This window comes from Peromyscus leucopus, chromosome 1 (assembly GCF_004664715.2).
Source record: "Peromyscus leucopus breed LL Stock chromosome 1, UCI_PerLeu_2.1, whole genome shotgun sequence".
In the NCBI taxonomy this organism is placed as follows: domain Eukaryota; kingdom Metazoa; phylum Chordata; class Mammalia; order Rodentia; family Cricetidae; genus Peromyscus; species Peromyscus leucopus.
In genome coordinates this window covers 154,152,787-154,172,500 of record NC_051063.1, presented here as the reverse complement: position 1 = coordinate 154,172,500, position 19,714 = coordinate 154,152,787, and the positions used below count along the sequence as shown (strand labels likewise).

The window sequence follows — 19,714 nt, the reverse complement described above, 5'->3', positions numbered from 1 at the left end:
CCATCCCTTGTCCCCAGTCCTGGAACTGACCTCGTTTTTTCACATCTTGGACGCCTGAGTTCTACTGACGTCAGAACCCACAGTGGCCAAGACTCTCTGTGGTGAGTTTGACAGTTTAGTATTGACTGTCAACTTGACAGGCTCTAGAATCACCTTAGACACCAAGCCTCTGGGCGTGTCTGTGAGGGAGCTTCTGGATTGGGTTAAGTGAGGTCACCCACCCTGAATGTGGGTGACATCTTCCTATGAGCCGGTGGCCCCGGCTGAATGAGAAGAAGAAAGCGAGCTGAGCACCAGCATTCAGCTTTCTCTGTTTCCTGCCTCACCTTCCTCACCATGATGAATTATATCCCCTTAAACGCAAACCAAACAGACCTCTCTCTTCCTGAAGTCACTGTCCTTAGGTGTCTAGTCACAGCAATGAGGGGAGTAACTGATACAGAGGGGAAGCCCCACATTTCCTCCTTGCATACATTTACCAAAGAAACTGAAACTGGAGAAGCCATGAGATCGCTTGAGAGCTCAGCGGGGGAGCCGGGACTTTGATTTTCAAAGCCAAACACAAACTGTAAGACCTCATTCTGCCAAAGTCCTAGCAGTGCCAGCACTCAAGGGTCTCGCAGAACAATGCAAACAACCTGAGCGTCCTTCCAACCAAAGCACGGTTGAAACAGAGCGAAGTTTTAGAAACACTTCCTCTCGTCTTTCACACACGTGCATGACTATCGATATCATGTTTATCAGAAGACCTGGTAGGAATTCAAGTGACTCAGTTTGTCACACAGGTCAGACACAGTTCACCTGTTCCTTCCAACGGCTTGATGTCGTTCGGAATAATGCAAGTCAAATAAAGTGTAAACGGAGCCAGGGGCAATTTCCTCTGGGCAGTGAACTGAGAAACCGTCTGCAGGGGTGGTATCTGTGTACATTAATTTTCACCCCCTTCACTTCTGTATGTTGTCTTGACTTCTCTGTGAATCCTAACACCTTTGGGGACGAGGTTATCCATTCCACTCTCAACCAAACCACTTTGTGCGTGGGGGGAATAGTGAGGAGGAGAGAAGCAGAGTTAGAATGAGCTCCAGCAAGTTCTTTTAGCAAAGCAATTCACGATCCCCATACCTGTGTGTAACCTGAGTTCCCCGTAAACTGGACATTGTCTCTTCTAAATTCTGTCGTAGGTCCGCGATGTTCTTTACGGTCCGCAGCCGCCGAGCCTCAGGGTCTTCCGCTGAAAAAGCAATGGTTAAGATCAGTCTAACTCCACTAGACTGTGAGGTTCCTTTGTTTGTTTGTTTTTCCAAGACAGGGTTTCAGGGTTTTAGGGTTTCTCTGTGTAGCCAGGACTGTCCTGGAACTTGCTTTGTAGACCAGGCTGACCTCAAACTCAGAGATCCACCTGCCTCTGCCTCCCGAGGGTTGGGATTAAAGGTGTGCATCGCCAAGACTGGCTACAAGATCATGAGGTTCTTACAAACAGCAACCAAGTTGGGAAATGTAAAGCTGATCTATGTCCAGATTCTGGCTTGTTGCGGGTGTTTAATAAGGACTTGAGACTACATGGATGGATGGACATATGGATAGATACCTGCATATCTATCTATCTATTTGTATGTATGCATAGATATATAGATGCATGCAGACATGGATAGATGGATGTGAGGAGATAAACACACACACACACACACACACACACACACACACACACACACACACAAGGATGAATGGGTAGGTGAATGGTTGAATACCTACAGGTCTATCTGTCTGCTTGCATGCATGCACAGATGAGTGGATGCCCAATGAAAGGGTTAAATCCAAAGAGATTCTTCCACAGGTTCCTTGTGAAGACATGCAGGTCAGGGCTGACCAGGCCTCCAGGGCCGCTTTCTGCCCATAAGACAATCTGATGCCTCTTGTTTCTCTGGATAACATGCTCCTTACAAAACCACCTGTATTTGCTCATCACTGATAATCTCCAGGGAAGGCTTGCCTGCCCATGGCTTCCAGCACATGTGCTAGTGACTAGCAGCTGCACGGTCGTTGTGGAGAAGTTGGTTTTTCCCACCTTCTGATTCCGTGCCTCTGAAATGAGTATGGCTATAGCACCAGTATCCAAAGACAGTTGTGGGGGAAACGTGGGCCTGAGCCTTCAGTACCCTGCGCACAGTGCCCATCATAAGCCTCGACACGTGCCAGCAGAAGCCACTGAGAAGCAGCAGAGCTGGACACAGCCTGCATTACTATGCCTGAGTAGAACACAGATTGATTCCTGCGTCACAAAAGAAACAGCACACACAGGCTGAGAAGCTGCGTGCCTCCCGACGCCGACTTGCTTTGCGGTCTTTAGCTACTCTCTCTCTCATTTGGCCTCTCAGGGGGACGAGGAGATGGGAAATACCTACAGCAATAATTAAAGAAACGAAGTATGGTCCGAAGAGCCGGCTCAGCGGTTAAGAGCATTCGTTGCTCTTGCAGAGACCCGAGTTTGATTCTTAGCGCCCTCATGGTGGCTACCTGTCTGCAACTCTAGTCCCAGGAGAACTGACTCCCTCTCTGGCCCTTGTAGGCACCAGAAATGCATATGGTACAAAGACATACATGCAGGCAAAAACACTCATGCACAAAGAAATCGGAAACAGGAAAAAAAAAGTCTTTTCCTCCTTGCAGCAACTTCAAGGAGAGCTGAGAAGATCAGACACTCGTAAGGGTCTTTAAATGCCTGCAACTCTTCAAGAGATGGACAATACCTTAAAAGAAATCTTCCTACAGAAAATCAAACATGTGACAGTAGTAAGATTTACATTAGACACTGAGAAGAACTTCCAATCACTATTTTTAATGGAACAATTGTCATCTAAGAAATGTCATAGAATTAAGTGTCACTCCTGAGATAGGTCCCAAGTTCCTTGGCCTGGCAGTGGGCGTGACTGGAGTGTAGGGGTAGAGATATGGCAACCACATGATTATTACAGAAGAAATTTATTAGTGCAGAATATCTAATCTGGAAGTATAGTTCTTTTTAATTTTCCACTTCCTTTAATCCAGAGAAATCTGGAGGACATTTTTCTCTTATCTGAACTGTGCTCAAACTTGAATTAACCAGACAAATCTTTAAAGTACATAGGTGTGTGTGTGTGTGTGTGTGTGTGTGTGTGTGTGTGTGTGTGTGTGTGTATACGCATGCTTATGTGTATACACATGCTAGAATATACATATGAAACTTTGAACTCCAGATCCTTCTGCTTTTACCTCTCAAGTGATGGGATAACAGGTATGTACCACTGGGTTTATGTGGTGTAGGGAATCAAACCTAGGGCTTCATGAATGCTTGGCTGAGCTCAGTCTCTAGACCCACAGTGAAAGTCTATCCTACCTTCTCCTAAGTGCCTTAGAGGAATGTGATTGCATCATCCCTATAGGCTGTCAATCTCTTTCATTACAGGTTAGCCACACTTATTATTAAGACTGCTTCAAAGGTACCACAGCTTTGGATCACTCTGGGTGCAGTAGTGAGGCTCAGATTTCCAAATTACCTCCATTAATTAACTCCATCTCATCATAAAACCCCTTTAAAAATAGGGGTGGGAGTGAGGCCTGAGAAATGTCTCAGCAGTAAAAAGCACCAGCTGCTCTTCCAAAGGACACGGGCTGTTTCCAGCACCTACACGGCAGCTCACAACCAGCTGTAACTCCAGTTCCAGGAGATCAAGTGCCCTCTTCTGGACTCCACAGGCACCAGACACACATGTGGCACACAGACATGTATGCAGGCGAAACATGCACATTAAAATATATTTTTAAAAAAAGAATGATAGTTCATATATAGGGTGGTGAGGGGCTCATAGGCAGGACACACCCAAAGTGAATTCTTACTCTTCTGATTTTCTTCTTTCCCTTCATAATGTGATACTGTGGTTGGGGTGGACAGATCAGTGGACAAAGTGCTCGCTGTACAAGTGTAAAGACCTGAGTTCAGACCCCACAAACTCACATAAAAGCCAAGTCTATCATCCCAGCACTTGAGAGGCAGAGACAGGGGATCCTCAGGTAAGCTGGCTAGCGAGACCAGCTAGAGTCAATCAGTGAGTTCTGAGTTCAGTGGGAGACCCCGTCTCAACAAGCAAAATAGCAGAAGATCAAGAGAGGCGCCCGATATCAACTTCAGGCCTCCACCTACGTGCCCCTGAACACACCTGTGCACACACACATGCAAACGTACATGCACACCACACATGTACACACACAAAGAATGTAATGGCACATCAACACATTACCATGAAATTATTCTTGGGACCACTAGATGTTGTGTTTTGTGTGCATTTATGATGGATGTGTGTGCACATTCGTGTGCCTGTGTGTAGGTACATATGCACGTGTGTGCACGTGGACGCTCATGTCAGATGTTGTGTTATGTGTCCTCCTCAATCACTCCCCACCTTACTTTTCTGAAGCAGGGTCTCTCCCTGAACCTTCCGCTCACTGGTTCAGCTAGGCTCTCTGGCCAGCGAGTCCCAGGGATCCGCAAGTCTCCATCTTCCCAGCATTAGCACTGCAGGTGTGTGCTGCCAAACAGCTTTTAAAATGGGAGCTGGGGATTTGAACTCGGGTCCTCATGCTTGGGCATGAAGCACTTTACCCATGGAGCCATCTCCCCAGTCCGGGGATGTTATGTTTTATATACAGCCTTATACCTTACAGTCACTGTCTTGACTACAATTAGGTATAATTTAGGATTTTTTTGTTTTGTTTTTGGTAAAGGATGTAAGTTGTAATCTATTAATTTAATGTGTATTTTGCCTGCATGTATGTCTGTGTATCACATGCCCGCTAGTGCTTCGGAGGCTGGAGAGTCACCGGACCCCCTGGAACTGGAGTTACAATGGTTGTGAGCGGGTGCTGGAAACTGAATCCAGAGCCTCTGGAAAAGCAGTACGTGCTCTTAACTGCCAACCTATTGCTCTAGGCCCACATGTCGCCATCTTTCCTGTTAACAGCAACTGGTGGAAAGATACTTTTAATTTGGGCTTCCGTAAAACTAAAAACAAATCGATTTTAGAGTTCTACATTTTATCAAAAAGCAACTTCATATGAAGGGTAAACAATGTGACTCAAAGTTAAGCATTAACACGGTCTAGGGCCCAAATACGAGGCATACACACAAGTCAGAGATTTAGCTGTAGTTCTGGGGAAGACTGAAGCGGCTGTGAGAGAGAAAAGGAAGGAAAGAGGAGACGTAACTAGTGACAGAGGAAAGCGATTTTGCTCAGCTCCTGCGTCGCTGCAGTAGCCTGCCTAGCAGGTGCCTGCATGAGGGGCTTCCTCACCAGCAGTCACGTAACCCAGGGCTCACACTCACCAGTGAGTTCCTCCAGAGCGGGCTGTCCACTCTTGGTGTAGTGGCTGGGCTCCATGCTCACACCCGCTGAGCTGGACTCGGCAGTGACATTCCCTTCGGTGTCCGTCTGGGACCTGTACATACAAATCAGAGCAGACGCCATCATCGGGAGGGGAAACCATCCCGTCTGGACTGCTTGCCATGGCCTGCTAGGCAAGCAGCTGTGGTGCATGCAGAGCTGGCCAGCAGACTGACTCTGAATAATTCAACAGCCACACGTGGAGAGAGCAACTGAACTCAGAAAGATGAAATGTTCAAAGACCAAGAGGAGGGTCTGCCATTTCTTGATGGGGGCTGACTTCCCAAGTTGGCCTCAGGGTTCAAACCAGACACATGCTGGAGGGTGCTGGGTGGTTTGGACATTCAAACTGAGGTCAAAAAGCAACCGGTAAGCAACCACAGCACCAGCCAGTAAAGCCTAAAGATGACACCACCACCGACATCCCTCTTGTCCCCCGATCCTCCGGACATGACTCTCTCTGTAAAGGTGGCGGATCAGGAGTGGGTGCCAAGCAGCTGTGTCTGCCCTCCAGGTTTCTGATTCACAGCTCAGATCTGACATGAAAGGTCTCATTGATCATTATTTCAACACTTGACTGAAATAGGTACTTTCCCAACCCTTCTCTCATGCCCTTATTTGTCAAGCAAATTGAGCCAATGTTTGGTTGGCATGGGAGGTTTCTGGCCACAACTGCTTTGTCTCAGGCCTGTGACATTAGTTTCTTTGCATCTAGGACTGACTTGATCCAGCCACTTCACTACCAGGGGAAAAATGTGCCCCTTGCCCCCATTTTTGTTGCTGTTGGGGATTAAACCCTGGGGGCTTGTGCATGCATGGCATGTGCTCTAGCATGTGCCAGCATGGGGCGATATCCCCGCCCCCAAGAATATGCCAAAAGTGTAGATGTACTGCGGGAGATAAACTGGGGACTTCAAACCACCCACTGTTCTGTATTCCCTTTCCCTCCTGCTGAAGCCGTTATTCCCAGTTCCTGTAGCCACCCATTTTAAAGGTCTGTCATTATCCCAGCGCTCTTACTTACCCCACGGCTGGAGTTTGAAGCTCTTATCATCTACTTAGAATTTATCAGTGCTATAAAACAGGTCCACTGCCTCTAGTCTAGATATTATAATTGAAAGGTAGGTAGGTATACAACTAGCCTATAGTTATAACTGCTAAATGTTTGCATAGTATATTTAAAAATTAAATTCATGTGCTCTCTGTTTCTCTCTCTCTCTCTCTCTCTCTCTCTCTCTCTCTCTCTCTCTCTCTCTCTCTGTCTCTGTCCCTGTCTCTCTCTCTCCTCTCTCTTTCTCAATGGAGGTCTCTCTATGTAGTCCTAGCTGACCTACTCACTATGTAGACCAGGCTGACCTAGAACTCACAGAGATCTGCCCACCTCAGCCTCCTGAGGGCTGGGATTAAGGGCATGTGCCACCACACCTGGGAAATTAGCTCATTATTTAAAATTTGTGAGATTCTGGGGCTGGAGAGATAGCTCAGCAGTTAAGAGTACATACTGCTCTTGCAGAGGACCCAAGTTCAATGTCCAGCACCCACAAAGAGTGGCTCACAATTGGGTGTAACTCCAGATCCAGGGGAATCTAATGCCTCTGGCCTCCACAGGCACCTGTAATCATATGCATATCTTCTCCAACATATGTATAACTAAAAATAACTTTAAAATTTGGGAGATTTCACATAAGAAACCACCTGGATTTCTCCCTTCATCCACAAGAAAGGAAGGATCTGGAGCTATTGAGCCAGTCTTGTAGGGCGCCACCTGCTGGACTGAGCAGTGGCTGCACCCTCTAGAGGAGCAGGATGCTTGCTGGCTTCTGTTGCATCATTACAGCCCTGTTCTAAACTCAGGTGCGTTCCGCACTGCACCTGCCATCATCCCACACAATGCCAATAAACCCTGCCTGCAACAGCTGGGCTTGGTTTGTATAATGTGAACTGCAGTTCTTTTACTGTACTTGTAAAGGTTTCTGCTTTTATAAAAAATGCTTATTTTACATGTGTGATGTGTATGAGTGTTTTGCCTGCATGGTATGTATGTGTACCACACATGTGCGGTGCTCACAGAGGCCAGAAGAAGGCATCAAATCCCCTGGAACTGAGGTTACAGATGGCTGTAAGCCACCATGTGGGTGCTGGGGACCAAATCCCAGTTCTCTGCAAGAGCGGCCAGTGCTCTAACAGCTGAGCCATCTCTGTGGCACCAAGAATCCTTGATTTAAAGAGCAAGACAGTATGGCCCCTGTAGTTAGACAGGCTTGTTTTTTGCTTGTCTGTTGCTTGGTTTTTCAAGACAGGGTTTCTCTGTGCAGCCCCAACTGTCCTGGAACTCGCTCTGTAGATCAGGCTTCCCTTGAACTCAAAGACCTGCCCATTTCTGCCTCCCAAGTGCTCTGCCACAACACCCAGGGGGCAGGCTTGGTTTTGAACACCGGTTCTTTAAATTACCAGCTCTGTGACTTGGAACAAACTTCCTAGTCTAAGCCTCAGTTGCCCTTGTATAGAATTAGGATTTTAAAAGCAATCTAGTTCACACAACTGGGAAAGCCTCAGGGGACTAGGATGCAGAAAGCCCTTAGTTGGGTCTCTGTACACACATGGTTCACAAGTAATCACTAGCTGTCCCTGTGGCCAGTGCCTAAGACCACAGTGGGTAACACAGGGCGGGGTGCAGGTCCAATTCCTATCCGGCACTCTTCTTCCCAGTTCTTCACTGGCTCCTCCAAAGAGAACGTCAACATCTGGGAGGCTCCCTTCCTCCTGCTCCTCACACATTAGTCACGAGAAATCTTTCCTCCCACAGAAAACTTTGAAATAATAATAATTAAGAAGGTGAGCGTTTACTTCACAGTCGGCCAAAGAATTCAGTCAAAATAAAGACGGAGTCGCACTGACGGTGATCCAACACTCACATGTTTCAATTTAGCTAGTCAAGAAGCTGTCAAGTAGCCTGAATGGGTTTCACCTCAACACTGTGAAGGCTGCTAGGATTGTAACAATCTCACGGGGAGCTGTTCTGTCACCTCCACGCTTCAGGGAGCAATTCATGAGAAGCTGCACCAGGACTGTACGGAAAGAAGCCGAGGCGCTCTTCTCAGCACCGTTAGCTGAGCTGATGACTTGACAATAAAATAGAACAGTCTGCCAATCAAAGGAGACTGCTAGGACTCTCACTGACCGGGGAAGTGGGCGGAGGAGAGTCAACACGGAACGGCTGGGAGCCTGGCCTCATTCCCTTACCGAAGGGATGCTGGCTTTCTCCTGACATTTCTAGTGGCTGGAAGCATTAGAGTTCACAGGAACACAATTAAGGCAGGGAGAGAGGGAGCATCTAATTCTCTAGGAAGTCACACAAATGTAAGAAGCTGAAAGTCTGAATGCACACGCCTGGGCTTACGCAAACGCACCTATGAGAACACACATTTGCATTTGGCACATGAATGTGTAATTGTGTCTCACTTATGTGCAGCTGTTGACTCGTAAGTATCGAGTGTGTGTGCACAGGTGTGTTTCTGTATTTTGGAGAAGAGCTGCAAAGGAAGTGGGTAGAATGTGACATGATTGCTTTGGTATATGCACAGGAATTGGGGACCTAGCTGTGAAATACAGTCAGGTGCACGATCCCTATCCAAGCTCTCAGCTCCCTTCTCAGCCGCACAGGGGCTCCCACGAGCCTGAGAGCTAGCCACATGCCTAGAGTGCCCATCTTAGCATGGCTGTGCGGTATGGGCAGAGCAGAGTGGGTCTCGGGACAGAACAGCAAGGAACACATAGCGCCTGGTTCCGCACAGACGGCTGGAGTTCTACAGATGTCCCACCAGAGACACAGGGCTTCAGAGACAGGAAAAGGTCAGCAAACTTCCTCCTAACACAACACTCCTTGTTCTAGAATCCTGTCAGTCTCATTGCCTCCTCCTTCATCTCTGCTCAGAAAGCCCCGGCAGGTAGCAGGGGCTGTGAGACTCAGGAAGTTCAAGGCCAATGCTGCCTTAAGAAATGTTACATAGCAGCGTGGTCTTAAGTCCACTTAGTATAGGTTGCTCATTTTGGGTGACACCAAACCCATCACCCTGAATATTCAGGCCTGCATGCTTAAAGTGCTACTGGAGTGCCCTGGTCCCCACAGACCTAGTGAAGCCTCCTTATCCTGGGGTCCGCTCACGGTGTCCACCACCTCAGCACTGTCTTGCTATAGGGGTTGCCCACTTGAGTGCACCAGGATGGAACTACGTGTCACTTGAGCTATTTATTGGCTCACATGTTCCTGAACCTTGTGCTGGCAGAGCCAGCAGTCAGGCTCTTTACCCAGGGGGACCAGGTGCTGCCTACCTGTACAGGAAAGGTGCAACCGTGGCTGTGTTGGGATGGTTGTATTGCTGCTGAGGCTGAGGTAGCTGAACACTGACAGTATTGCTTCCAGTGGTCTGGGTGGTCCCGACGGAGCCGCTGACAGTCTGGCTGCTGATGCTGTGGTTCAGAGTGGTCCCTCCGGGGCCTTTTCCCTCTGAGGATGCCAAGCTGGAGGAGGAGCTGGAGTGCCTGCTGTCCAGCTGGGGCTTCTGTGGGGGAAGCCCTGAGCTCAGCTTCCCTCGGCTCCGCTCTCCTTCCTTGGGAGGTATGGGGGCACTTGGGGACTTCCCAGGCATGTTCTTCATTCCTGGTTTTGGTATTCCGCTGTGGGATGGAGCCGCGGCCTCCTTCTTGGTGCTGTTGAGCCTCCCACCTTTGGGGATAAAGCTGGCAATCTTGGAGGACTTTTTTGGCATCTCGGCCACAGCCACCCCACTGAGCTCTTCCTTGGGATCTTCCTTGAGGTCAGGCCTGTCAGTCATGGAGACTCTCTTGGTGAGGTCCTTGCCCTTCTCTTTTTCCTTCTCCTTCTCTCGCTGCTGTTTCTCCTTCTCTTTCTCGCTGCCCTTTGGGGAGCTCTTCTTGTTGGTAAGCGCCCTGCTGAAGGTCCGCTGCGCGATACCCTTGAGTGCAATCTTGGGGCTGCTGGATGCAGGGCCTGCGGTAGGCTGTGCCCTGCCGGCGGCCTCCAACTCTTCGCTCTCTTCAAAGCTGGGCAGGATCTCCAGTCGTTCACAGCTTGTGTCCCGGGATGCTGAGCCTTCGCCCGCCTTGGAGCCCCCTTTACTGTTGAAAAGTTTGAGCTTTTCCAACATGGATTTCTGGTTGTTGGGGGCAGGCTTCATGGCTTCCGGTGTGGGTCTGGGGGCCTCGGGCCCAGCAGGCTTGACTGAGAGCATGGATGATGTGGCACTGTGTTTCACACTGAGGGACTTGCTGCGCCAGGGCTTGGAGGTCATGCTGGGCTGGGGGATGGCTGAGGAGCAGTTAACGGGGATGACGGGGCTGTTCTCCAGGGACGCAGGTACATTTTCGCTCATTCCGGGATGGGAGGAGGCTGAACTGGCCGATGGCTCTGCGGAGACAGGGGAGGGAAAGGGACCTGAATCCTGTTTCCTGAGCTGCACTGAAGACAGAAGACACAGGAAAGTCAGCCATGGCTCCCTGGCCAGTCACTCCCCACCCACAGGCCCTACAGCCCCATTACTGGAGGCGGGGATTATCTGCGGTTAAAATGTCAATGCGGTTCATCCTCCCGCCCCCCATCACGCACTGCTCATGTGGCACCTCCCCCAGCTCCACCACATCTTGGTTGTGTCTGTTCTGTAAACACATGCCAATCTTAACAGTAACATGCAGAGCACAACTAAGAATGTAAATAATCTACCGGAACAAGAGAAAATCCTTTACCACCACCACCTAGCACTCCTGTGGTATGCGAGAGGGTAGGGAATAAATACTTTAAATTATTTAACTCAGAATTCCATTTATGCAGACTAGTCAAGAGATCCCCAACTTCTAGGAGACAACTTATCATAGATACTAAAATAAAGTAGAAACCAATAATTTCAAATGAGAAGTAGTTTACCCATAAAAGTTTCTAATTTCTATCAAAACTTGTAAGCGTTTTCTATGCTGACCCGTACTGACCCTGTCCTTTCCTTTCTTTCTAGTTATTTATTTGTGATAGGATTCCTATGAGTCCTGACTGTGTAGGAGCTCACCCTATAGACCAGGCTGGCCTCGAACTCAGAGATCCTCCTGCCTCTGCCTGCCGAGTGCTGGGACTAACGGCACATGCCACCACACCCAGCCTAAAGAATTTCACTTTGTCTTAGCTTGTTCAGGAAAACGGGTGAGGAGGCAAGTGGTTCCTTTCTCTGCATTCACTCGGGAATCCACAGAGGAGAGAAATGAGGAGGCGTTCTCTCCCCTGAACACTTAAAACCCACACCTCCCCAGGTGGGCTTGAACAACCAACCTTTCAGTTAGCAGCCCAGTGCACTGACCAGTTGCGTGGTGGAGACCTTATGCTGGCACTTTCAAAGGCTTACAAACAGGACAGACATTAAAGACCTTCTTTCACTTAAGAACACAGTTTGAGAATGCGGACCCGCCCCCACCCCCGAGCACACACACACAAGGCAAGAAAACACAGGTTATCTGAAAGTCAAGGCTTCCCCTCTGGCACTCAACGCATGTTTCCTTGCCCACAGTCTTTTCTCAGAAATCTATGAAGATATTTTCATATGAGTGCCAGGACCATTCTGGGAAATGGGGGCTCCCCTACGACCATTCTGTTACTCACCACAGTGGCCCAGCATCAGAGAGCCCCCAAACCGCAGCCCCTTCTTCAGACGGAGCTGCATGATACACCAGTGGCTCCAAGTGCCAGTAGCTGCCAGAGAAAGTGCCCGGAAGACGGAGGAGACACCCTCCCCTGAGCCTGGGGGCCCCCCTAAAGCCTAACCCCATCAACCCTCAAGAGAACACGGTTTGCAAAGTCACAGTGACAGGACTTACCTAGCAGCGGCCACTTTCTCCCACAAGGATTCTCCAGGAGAAATTCTGCAAGCCGAGAGACTGCCCTTCCAATTGTCACAAGTGTTTTCAGTTAAACTGCTCATGTTTCTAATTAACTTTTGTCATCCGCAACTACTCCTGTGCCCAGAAGCCTGGCAGGATTAACGGCTGCTTCCTCAGCCGCCACCACCACCCCCCTTCCTAATACCTATGTTCTGCTGCCTTCCAGCAACAGAGTAAACTGTACATAGAGCGCCTTTTGATGATTTAAAAGTCAACGGCTGCTAAGGCTGGGTCAAGGCAGCCCTGTGTGGGGCGCAAGCGCTGGGAGCCGGGCAGCCAGGGAACTGGCGGAGTCTGCCCGCAGCTGCGTGGGGAAGCCACAGCTCTGGGTGATCCAAAGCAGACCTCCCAATGTTTTAAAACACATCCATCTTCCTGACTTACTGGGGAATTTGGATTTGGAGGGGAGGGTGCTGCACAGCTCTTCTACCAAAGCTCACGGGTGTTGCTGGATCTTTTCCTGGGCAGAACCACAGACTGGCTTACAAACCAGTTGAGGAAAGCTCCCCACACCACCAGCCTGTCAAAGGGTATCCTGGGCTTGACACCACCCCCACCCTGGAGGGGGCTGTCTCGTGGAGATCGGGAGCACAGAACTCAATGTATTGTTAAATGGTGTTCCTGCTTCCTTTACAAGAGAGGAAACTGAGACCAGGCAGGGCTGTTTGTGTCAACATTCACTCATTTAAAAGGAAATACCTGGGATTTGAACCCAGGTCTCCTGACACAGTACTCTCGGGGACACCACAGTAATGACTTCAATTTACTTATTTGTGGTTGTTGTCAAAGGCACCGTCTTCTGCATCCCAGGCTGCCTTAAACTTGTTATGTAGCTGAGGATGACCTGCATCTATGTACCCAGTGTATACTACCTGGGAGCTGGGAAATGAACCTAGGGCTTTGTGCATGCTGGGAAAACTCTCTACCATTTGAGCTCATCCCTAGACCCACTACCTCCTTGTAGAGCACACGCAAACAGTAGTGTCCAATGTCCAGACTGTTTTCCAGACACTGCCTTCCTCCTGCCTTATTACATATGATGGCAAGATCCATAGTGGGGCCCCTCATCAGGAAGCAGCTGTACCCTGGAAGAGTCTCTGGCTAAAGAAACTAAGTTTCCAAGCCAGGACCATTTTTTTCTAGGAAAACTGCTTTTCCTTTTACCTGGGATTTTATCAGAAGCCAAGTGAAACATACACCCATCCATCTATCCATCTACTCACCAACACGCCCACACCCTACCATCCACTCACTCATCTTTGCACCCATCCTCCATGTTCAGACATTCAACATGTTCATACCAACATTCACATATTCATCAACATTTCACATACACCAACTGCTGTTCCAGGTACTTGGGGCACATTCACAACCAAACAAAGATCTCCACCTTAATGAACTTTACATCTTAGAAAAATTAAACAGGAAATAACTCATTAATACACCATTTGCAGGAAAATAAGTGTTAAAGTAAGGCAGATCTGCAAGAAAGAGAATGGGCTGCAGGGCATGGAAGTGTCTGTGAGTTCGAGGCCAGCCTTGCCTACATAGAGAGTTCTGGGGTTATATAGTGAGACCCTGTTTTTTAATAAAAGGAAAGAGGATGAACTATTTCTACTATATTTCTGGAGTCTTTCCAGTTGTGCTCACATTAAAATCCCAGTGAGTCTTTAAGAAGCTTCCTGAGGTCAAGCCATGGCCATTTTTGCTTCACAGGGAACCACACACTCAGCCCTCACCCCTCACAGGCAAGGCCTTTCACTGTTCCATGTGGTAATGCATAGGGTGTTTATTTTCAAATATTCTCTCTCAACTGTTTCTCTAATGGAGAAAGCTGTCTGGGGCAAGGCATTGTCAACCTTGTTAATTCAGAAATGCTGGTGTCCCAGGAAAAGAAGCCTGGTGGAGGCGGGGATGGATGGATTCTCTAAATGAAGAGAGCTCCTCTAATAACTAACAGCTCTTGGTTCCTTTTTTTCTCATGTATATGAGCCTCCCCCTTCCTTACAGCAAAGGAATGTAAGGGGAGAACAGGAGAAAAACATACAAGAATGTTCTGGGCATCCTATTCCCCACCGTGACACATGGCCACTGTAGGAAGTGAGTTGCTTTGCACAACCCACAAATGAGCATTTTTGTCCCTTTATATTGCAACTAGACCATGTATAAATGAACCATTTCATGTTTTTTAACTGTACATTTAAATTTCAAGTTGACTTAAAAATATGACAGAGAACCACAAACAGTTCACAGATTTTGTGAAAATCACACAAGTTTATGAGCAATACCAGTTAAAGAAACACTATTAAACCCAAAACTACTTATTTTTATATCAAATCTATTCCTTTGGCCCAAGTCAGACTGACTTCGAAACTCATCTGAAACGGCTACTTTAGGCAGATCCACTTATGTGTTTGAAGGGCAGGGAGCGTACTGCTGAGAACGGCTGGTCAGCAGCTAGGCCTAGCCTTGATGAGCAAAAATAAGTTTCAAGTAAGAGCATCATGATTCACTAAGCAGCTTGTGAACGTGTATCTGTATATAAAGATGAACAATACCAAGACACTCTTGTAAAAAAAATCACTATGTGTCTGTTTGTCTCTGTGTGTGTGTGTGTGTCCTGGCATGTGCATGTCACAACATGCTTGTTGACAACTTTCTGGAGTTTGTTCCTTACACCATGTGGGTTCTGGGGACCCAAGAACGTCTGTACAGCACGCACCTTCACCTTCTGGGCCATCCCACCACCCTCCAAGGTATACTTTTCTTTTTCTTTTTTTCTTCTTTTGTCTTTTTGGTTTTTTGAGACAGGGTTTCTCTGTGTAGCTTTGGAGCCTGTGCTAGAACTCACTCTGTAGACCAGGCTGACCTCGAACTCACAGAGATCCACCTGGCTCTGCCTCCCAAGTGCTGGGATTAAAGGCGTATGCCACCACTGCCTGGCCAAGACATACTCTTATTGTGCACAATAAAATGACATAATCTACTCTAGTGTCATTTTTTAGATGCTAATGGCAAGGACTGTAGAGAAGCTCAGTGTATACAGGGCTTGCCTTAGAACTCACTTAAAATGTCCTCAGCACGGAGGCATTCACTTGAAATCTCAGGGCTAGGGAGGTAGAGACCACTAGATCCCTGTGACTCTGGCTTGCTGTCCTGGTCTACTTGGCGAGGTCCAGGCCAGTGAGAGATACTTTCTCAGAAAAACACCAAGCGGACAGTGGTACCTGAGAAACCACACCTGAGGTTGTCTTCTATTCTCCACAGGTACTTGCACACATATGTACACACACGCACATGCACGCACAGTACGACAGCAGAGCCCCTGATGGGTCTTCCCAAACCACTCATGGCTCCCCCATACCAGTCTGGGCACCTTGGCTCTACAAGACCAATTTCCATGGTCCACTCACCACCAACTGACAAACCACCACATAAAGAGAAAGTCTCCTTCGAAATGTCATGATGCCTTTGAAGAAAAGGAAAACCTTTGGTTTTTTTTGGCAAGCAGCCTGGGCCTTTTCTGACAGGACTCAAGTGCTCTAAATGGAAACACTGTGCTGCAGGTCCTGGGCCCTTTCCCCTCTCTTCTCCAGTAAAGGCGAGCTGCAGTCTGGCTAGCACTCCACTGTTCCTGGGTTTCCGTCAGGGAGCCGTTGGTGGTCTGGTCCTGAAGCCAACGGCCACAGAGACAGAGTGTGTCCCAGGCTGGCTGACCCCAGCTTCCATCGCTGCTCCTGTGACTTGAAACCTGCCTGAAGGGGGTTTCCTGCCTAAATCTTCTTCCAAAGCCTTTGGGGGAGCAGATCTGATAATTGAGCCTGGGAAAATGTTTGCAATTTCCTATAATTTGTCAAGGTGTCAATCTTGAATATTCAGATTTCTGAGGATAATTGAAACCAGTTGAGTTATCCTAAGTGTATGTTTTCAGCACAGCTTGGGTTGGCGTCTTTATAACCCTCTGAGCCACTACACCACAGAGGGCATGTGGATATGGCTCTGTGTCCTGGTGGTTCTGCATGATTCTGGGGCCGGCTGAGAAGCCTCCTCTACACAGTTAGAGCAACTATTTATTATTGTATTATTATTATTAATATTACCATCATTATTAAACTTGGTTTGTTTGAAGCCGGGCCTCATGCCATCCAGGCTGGCCTCAAGCTCACTGTTGCTGAAGATGACCCTGAACCCCTGCTCTTCTTGTCTCTCCCTCCCAATGTTGGGGTGACAGGTGTGCACTCCCCACATGTGGCTTCAGTGTCTCATATCAAGACAGAGACTTGAACACAGTCTTTTTGTTGGCTGCTTCTTGGGGAGCACCCTTGAAGAAAGGAGGGAAGGGAAACATGAGCATGGCCATGGAAGTTGGGCAGGCTGGAGTGGGAAGGAGCTGGGCTTTGAACACACACATGCCTGCGATTCCAAAGGCTCCTAGAAGGTCTGAGCTGGAACAAAGATCGTGCTCTACAGAGCCCAAGTTCTTTTTTTTTTTTTTTTAAGATTTATTTTATTTTATCTATATGATAAAATATCTGCACATATGCCTTTTATGACAGAAGAGGGTATCAGAACCCACTATAGGTTCTGTGAGCTACCACGTGGTTGCTGGGAATTGAACTCAGGACCTCTGAAAGAGCAGTCAGTGCTCTTAACTGCTGAGCCATCTTTCCAGCCCCCCAATTCTTTAAGTTGCTTTATAATGCATAGCCTTTCAAAATCCCAATACCATTTTTTTTTGTAGAAATGCAAAAGGTAAGCTTTTGTTGTTGTCTTCTATGAGCCACTAATTCTTCAGTTTCCCTTGTGACCTTTTCATTGTAGAGGCATACGCAGCCTTCAATGGCTGAGACAACTCCGTTGTATCCTTTTTAATATATGACAAGGTAATTATTCCTCTTTGATGGCTTGTTTTGGATAAAACCTAGCGAAACTATGGGTAATGAAGTAATTTGTTTTTCTGCTGCCAGCTAAAACAAGACAAAACAAAACAAAAAGACAATAAGAAAATAAGAAAGCATTGTTCCATTTCCAAAGCTGTGCTTGCCACCTCTTCTCTGAGCAGGTTTACAAGGAGGCGTCTTTCAAATCCTGCTAATGCTACAAAGAACTGAGAAGCCAAATGATAAAGTCTCATGTCTTACCTGCAACTTTGAAAACAGAATCAACTCTTAACCTGTGTCTGTCTGTCTCCCCATCTCTGTTTTTACCTCCCCCCACCTACATCCTGCACATTAAAAGACATAACATTTTAACTCCTTCCAGTTATATGGATGAAGAGAAGAAACCTGGGGTTTAACTGTGGCATTTGAAGGAAGACCTCCCCTCCCTATAATACCTCTCCTTTCCCTGTTTTGAGACATGATTTCAGCACAGGATAGCCCCAAATATACTACGTAGTCAAGGATAACCTTGAACTTTTGATACTCCGGACTCCACCTCCAGAGTGCTGGGGTTTCAGGGATGTACGAATGGCTAGTTTATGTGGTGCTGGAGACTGAACCCAGGGTTTCATCTATGATTGGTAAGTGTTCTACCAACTGTTGTACCGAAGCCAGGAAGGTACCATTAACAATGGAAGGCATCTGTCTTGTTATCACTTGAAGCCACGCCTCCTTTCTCTCCTCAACTTATTTGTTCAAAACCCCGGGGAGAAACCGTGTGCTTTAATTGCTCAAGCCATTTCTCTATCTTGTACCATATATGGCCACAAGAAAGTACAAAATTGGCTGTGGAAAAACTGTGCCTTTTGCTTCCAAGGGTGGATGAGATTTCACAGAGAGACGAGAAACACTTTACAGGGGACAACCTCGTTCCTCAGGAGATCACTGTCCATGGCCAGCAGCTTTTTGGCAGAGTGGAACCTCTGTGTGCTGTTGTAAACACAGTCCTCTGCCACAGTTAGGCAAGGATCTTTGTGAAGCTGCCTCTCTCAGCATGCCAGCCTCTTTGTGCTTTATCCTGGGGTAAAGGGAGGCTTCCCACAGCAGGACCGTCCCAACTGGTGTTAACTAAGATATGGACTTCCTGGAAGCCAGGCAATGGGCAGGAACAGGAGGAGGGAGTTCCTAGTTAGGGTCATTTAGAAAATGGAGGGCTAAATGGTGGTCAAACTTTTTTTTTTTCTCTTTTTGGTCCACAGGACTCCTCAAAGCCTCACTGGCATTGGGACTATCCAGAAGCTAATCCAATGGTGAAATGGTGTCTTTCCTAAGTGTACTTTTGCCACAGGCCTGATTTTATGGGCTAGTTTAAGGAAAAGGTTTATCATGTTAAAAACTTACTAACGAGGGGGCGGGGCACCAAGTGGGATGTACAACCCACGTCAGAGAAGGAATCTGCTCACCAGGTAACAGACACTCACAGGGCAGCGAGGCAAGACAGAAAGAAGGCGGATTGCCCTGCTTCTACCCAGGATGTGGTGTGATTTGTCACGGGAACAAGGCTACCACAAAACCCCACAGCAGCCAAGGCAGTGTCAGCTCGGGAGTAGCATTCAGAACAGGGAAGCCGAGGATCCTGCCCACTACACAGTGCAGAACACACTGGAGCAAACGAAAGCAAAATCGTAGAGTTCTTAGAAAGTCCTCTTAGAGAAGGTCAGGTTGCTCTCTCTCCCCGGAGAGGATCTGAGCCTGGGAGAATTAATGACCTCTCCGGCATCTTACACTCAGTAAACCCTGCTGAACAGGAGATCCTGGCATCTGCTCTGGGACAGAACGGCCAGCCCTGTCCGACCCGAGCACCTGGCGACGGTCCCATGAAGCTGCATCCGTAAGCGGCCCCTGAGTGGCTCAGCACACACTGACGTCTAGCAGTCCAAGTCTATGCTGAGCATCTGTAGCTCTCTAAGGACCAGAAGTGGGATGAAGACACCCCCTAATCCTCTGTGAAGGAGGAGAGGCTGAACTGACGGGGAGGAGACCCAGGAGAAAGCCAAGAGAGGGGAACTCTATCACAAGGTTGCCCGCCCACCCCAGGTTTCTGCCTGATGACATCAGACCGAACAACAACAAAAGGTGAAGAAATACCCACAGAGCAGGCCCACAGGACAGAGAATGGAGGGCCTGTTACAGGATGGGGTATACAGTCACACCTAGGAACAGCCAAGGACAGCAAAGCTGGGTCTACCTGCAGCAGCCATAGACGAGGAGAGCAGCCAACCTAATTTAGTATTTTTGCCCCATGTCTCCATGCAGTTCTTTCGCCACATGTGTTTATTTGACAAAAGGATTCCACAGCACTTACATACATAGATGCACACATATGTAAAATCAATATTAACATGTAATCAGTATTGATAACATTGGATAGCCAAGCATAACAGATGCTTTCCTTCTGTTGGCTTTTCCATTTGCATCACG

The 19,714-nt window shown here is 47.9% G+C and overlaps 1 protein-coding gene across 11 annotated transcripts in view; it reads right to left on the bottom strand.

Moving 5' to 3' along the window:
• Nav2 (neuron navigator 2) overlaps positions 1 to 19,714 on the bottom strand; it is a 362,047-nt gene that overhangs the window by 146,373 nt on the left and 195,960 nt on the right. For all 11 annotated transcript variants that reach the window (XM_028880150.2, XM_028880151.2, XM_028880152.2 and 8 more), the window contains 3 exons: positions 9,747 to 10,842; positions 5,357 to 5,469; positions 1,123 to 1,231 (listed from right to left, as the gene is read on the bottom strand). In XM_028880150.2, the coding sequence (XP_028735983.1) occupies positions 1,123 to 1,231; positions 5,357 to 5,469; positions 9,747 to 10,842 (1,318 nt within the window). The remainder of the gene's footprint in view (positions 1 to 1,122; positions 1,232 to 5,356; positions 5,470 to 9,746; positions 10,843 to 19,714) is intronic.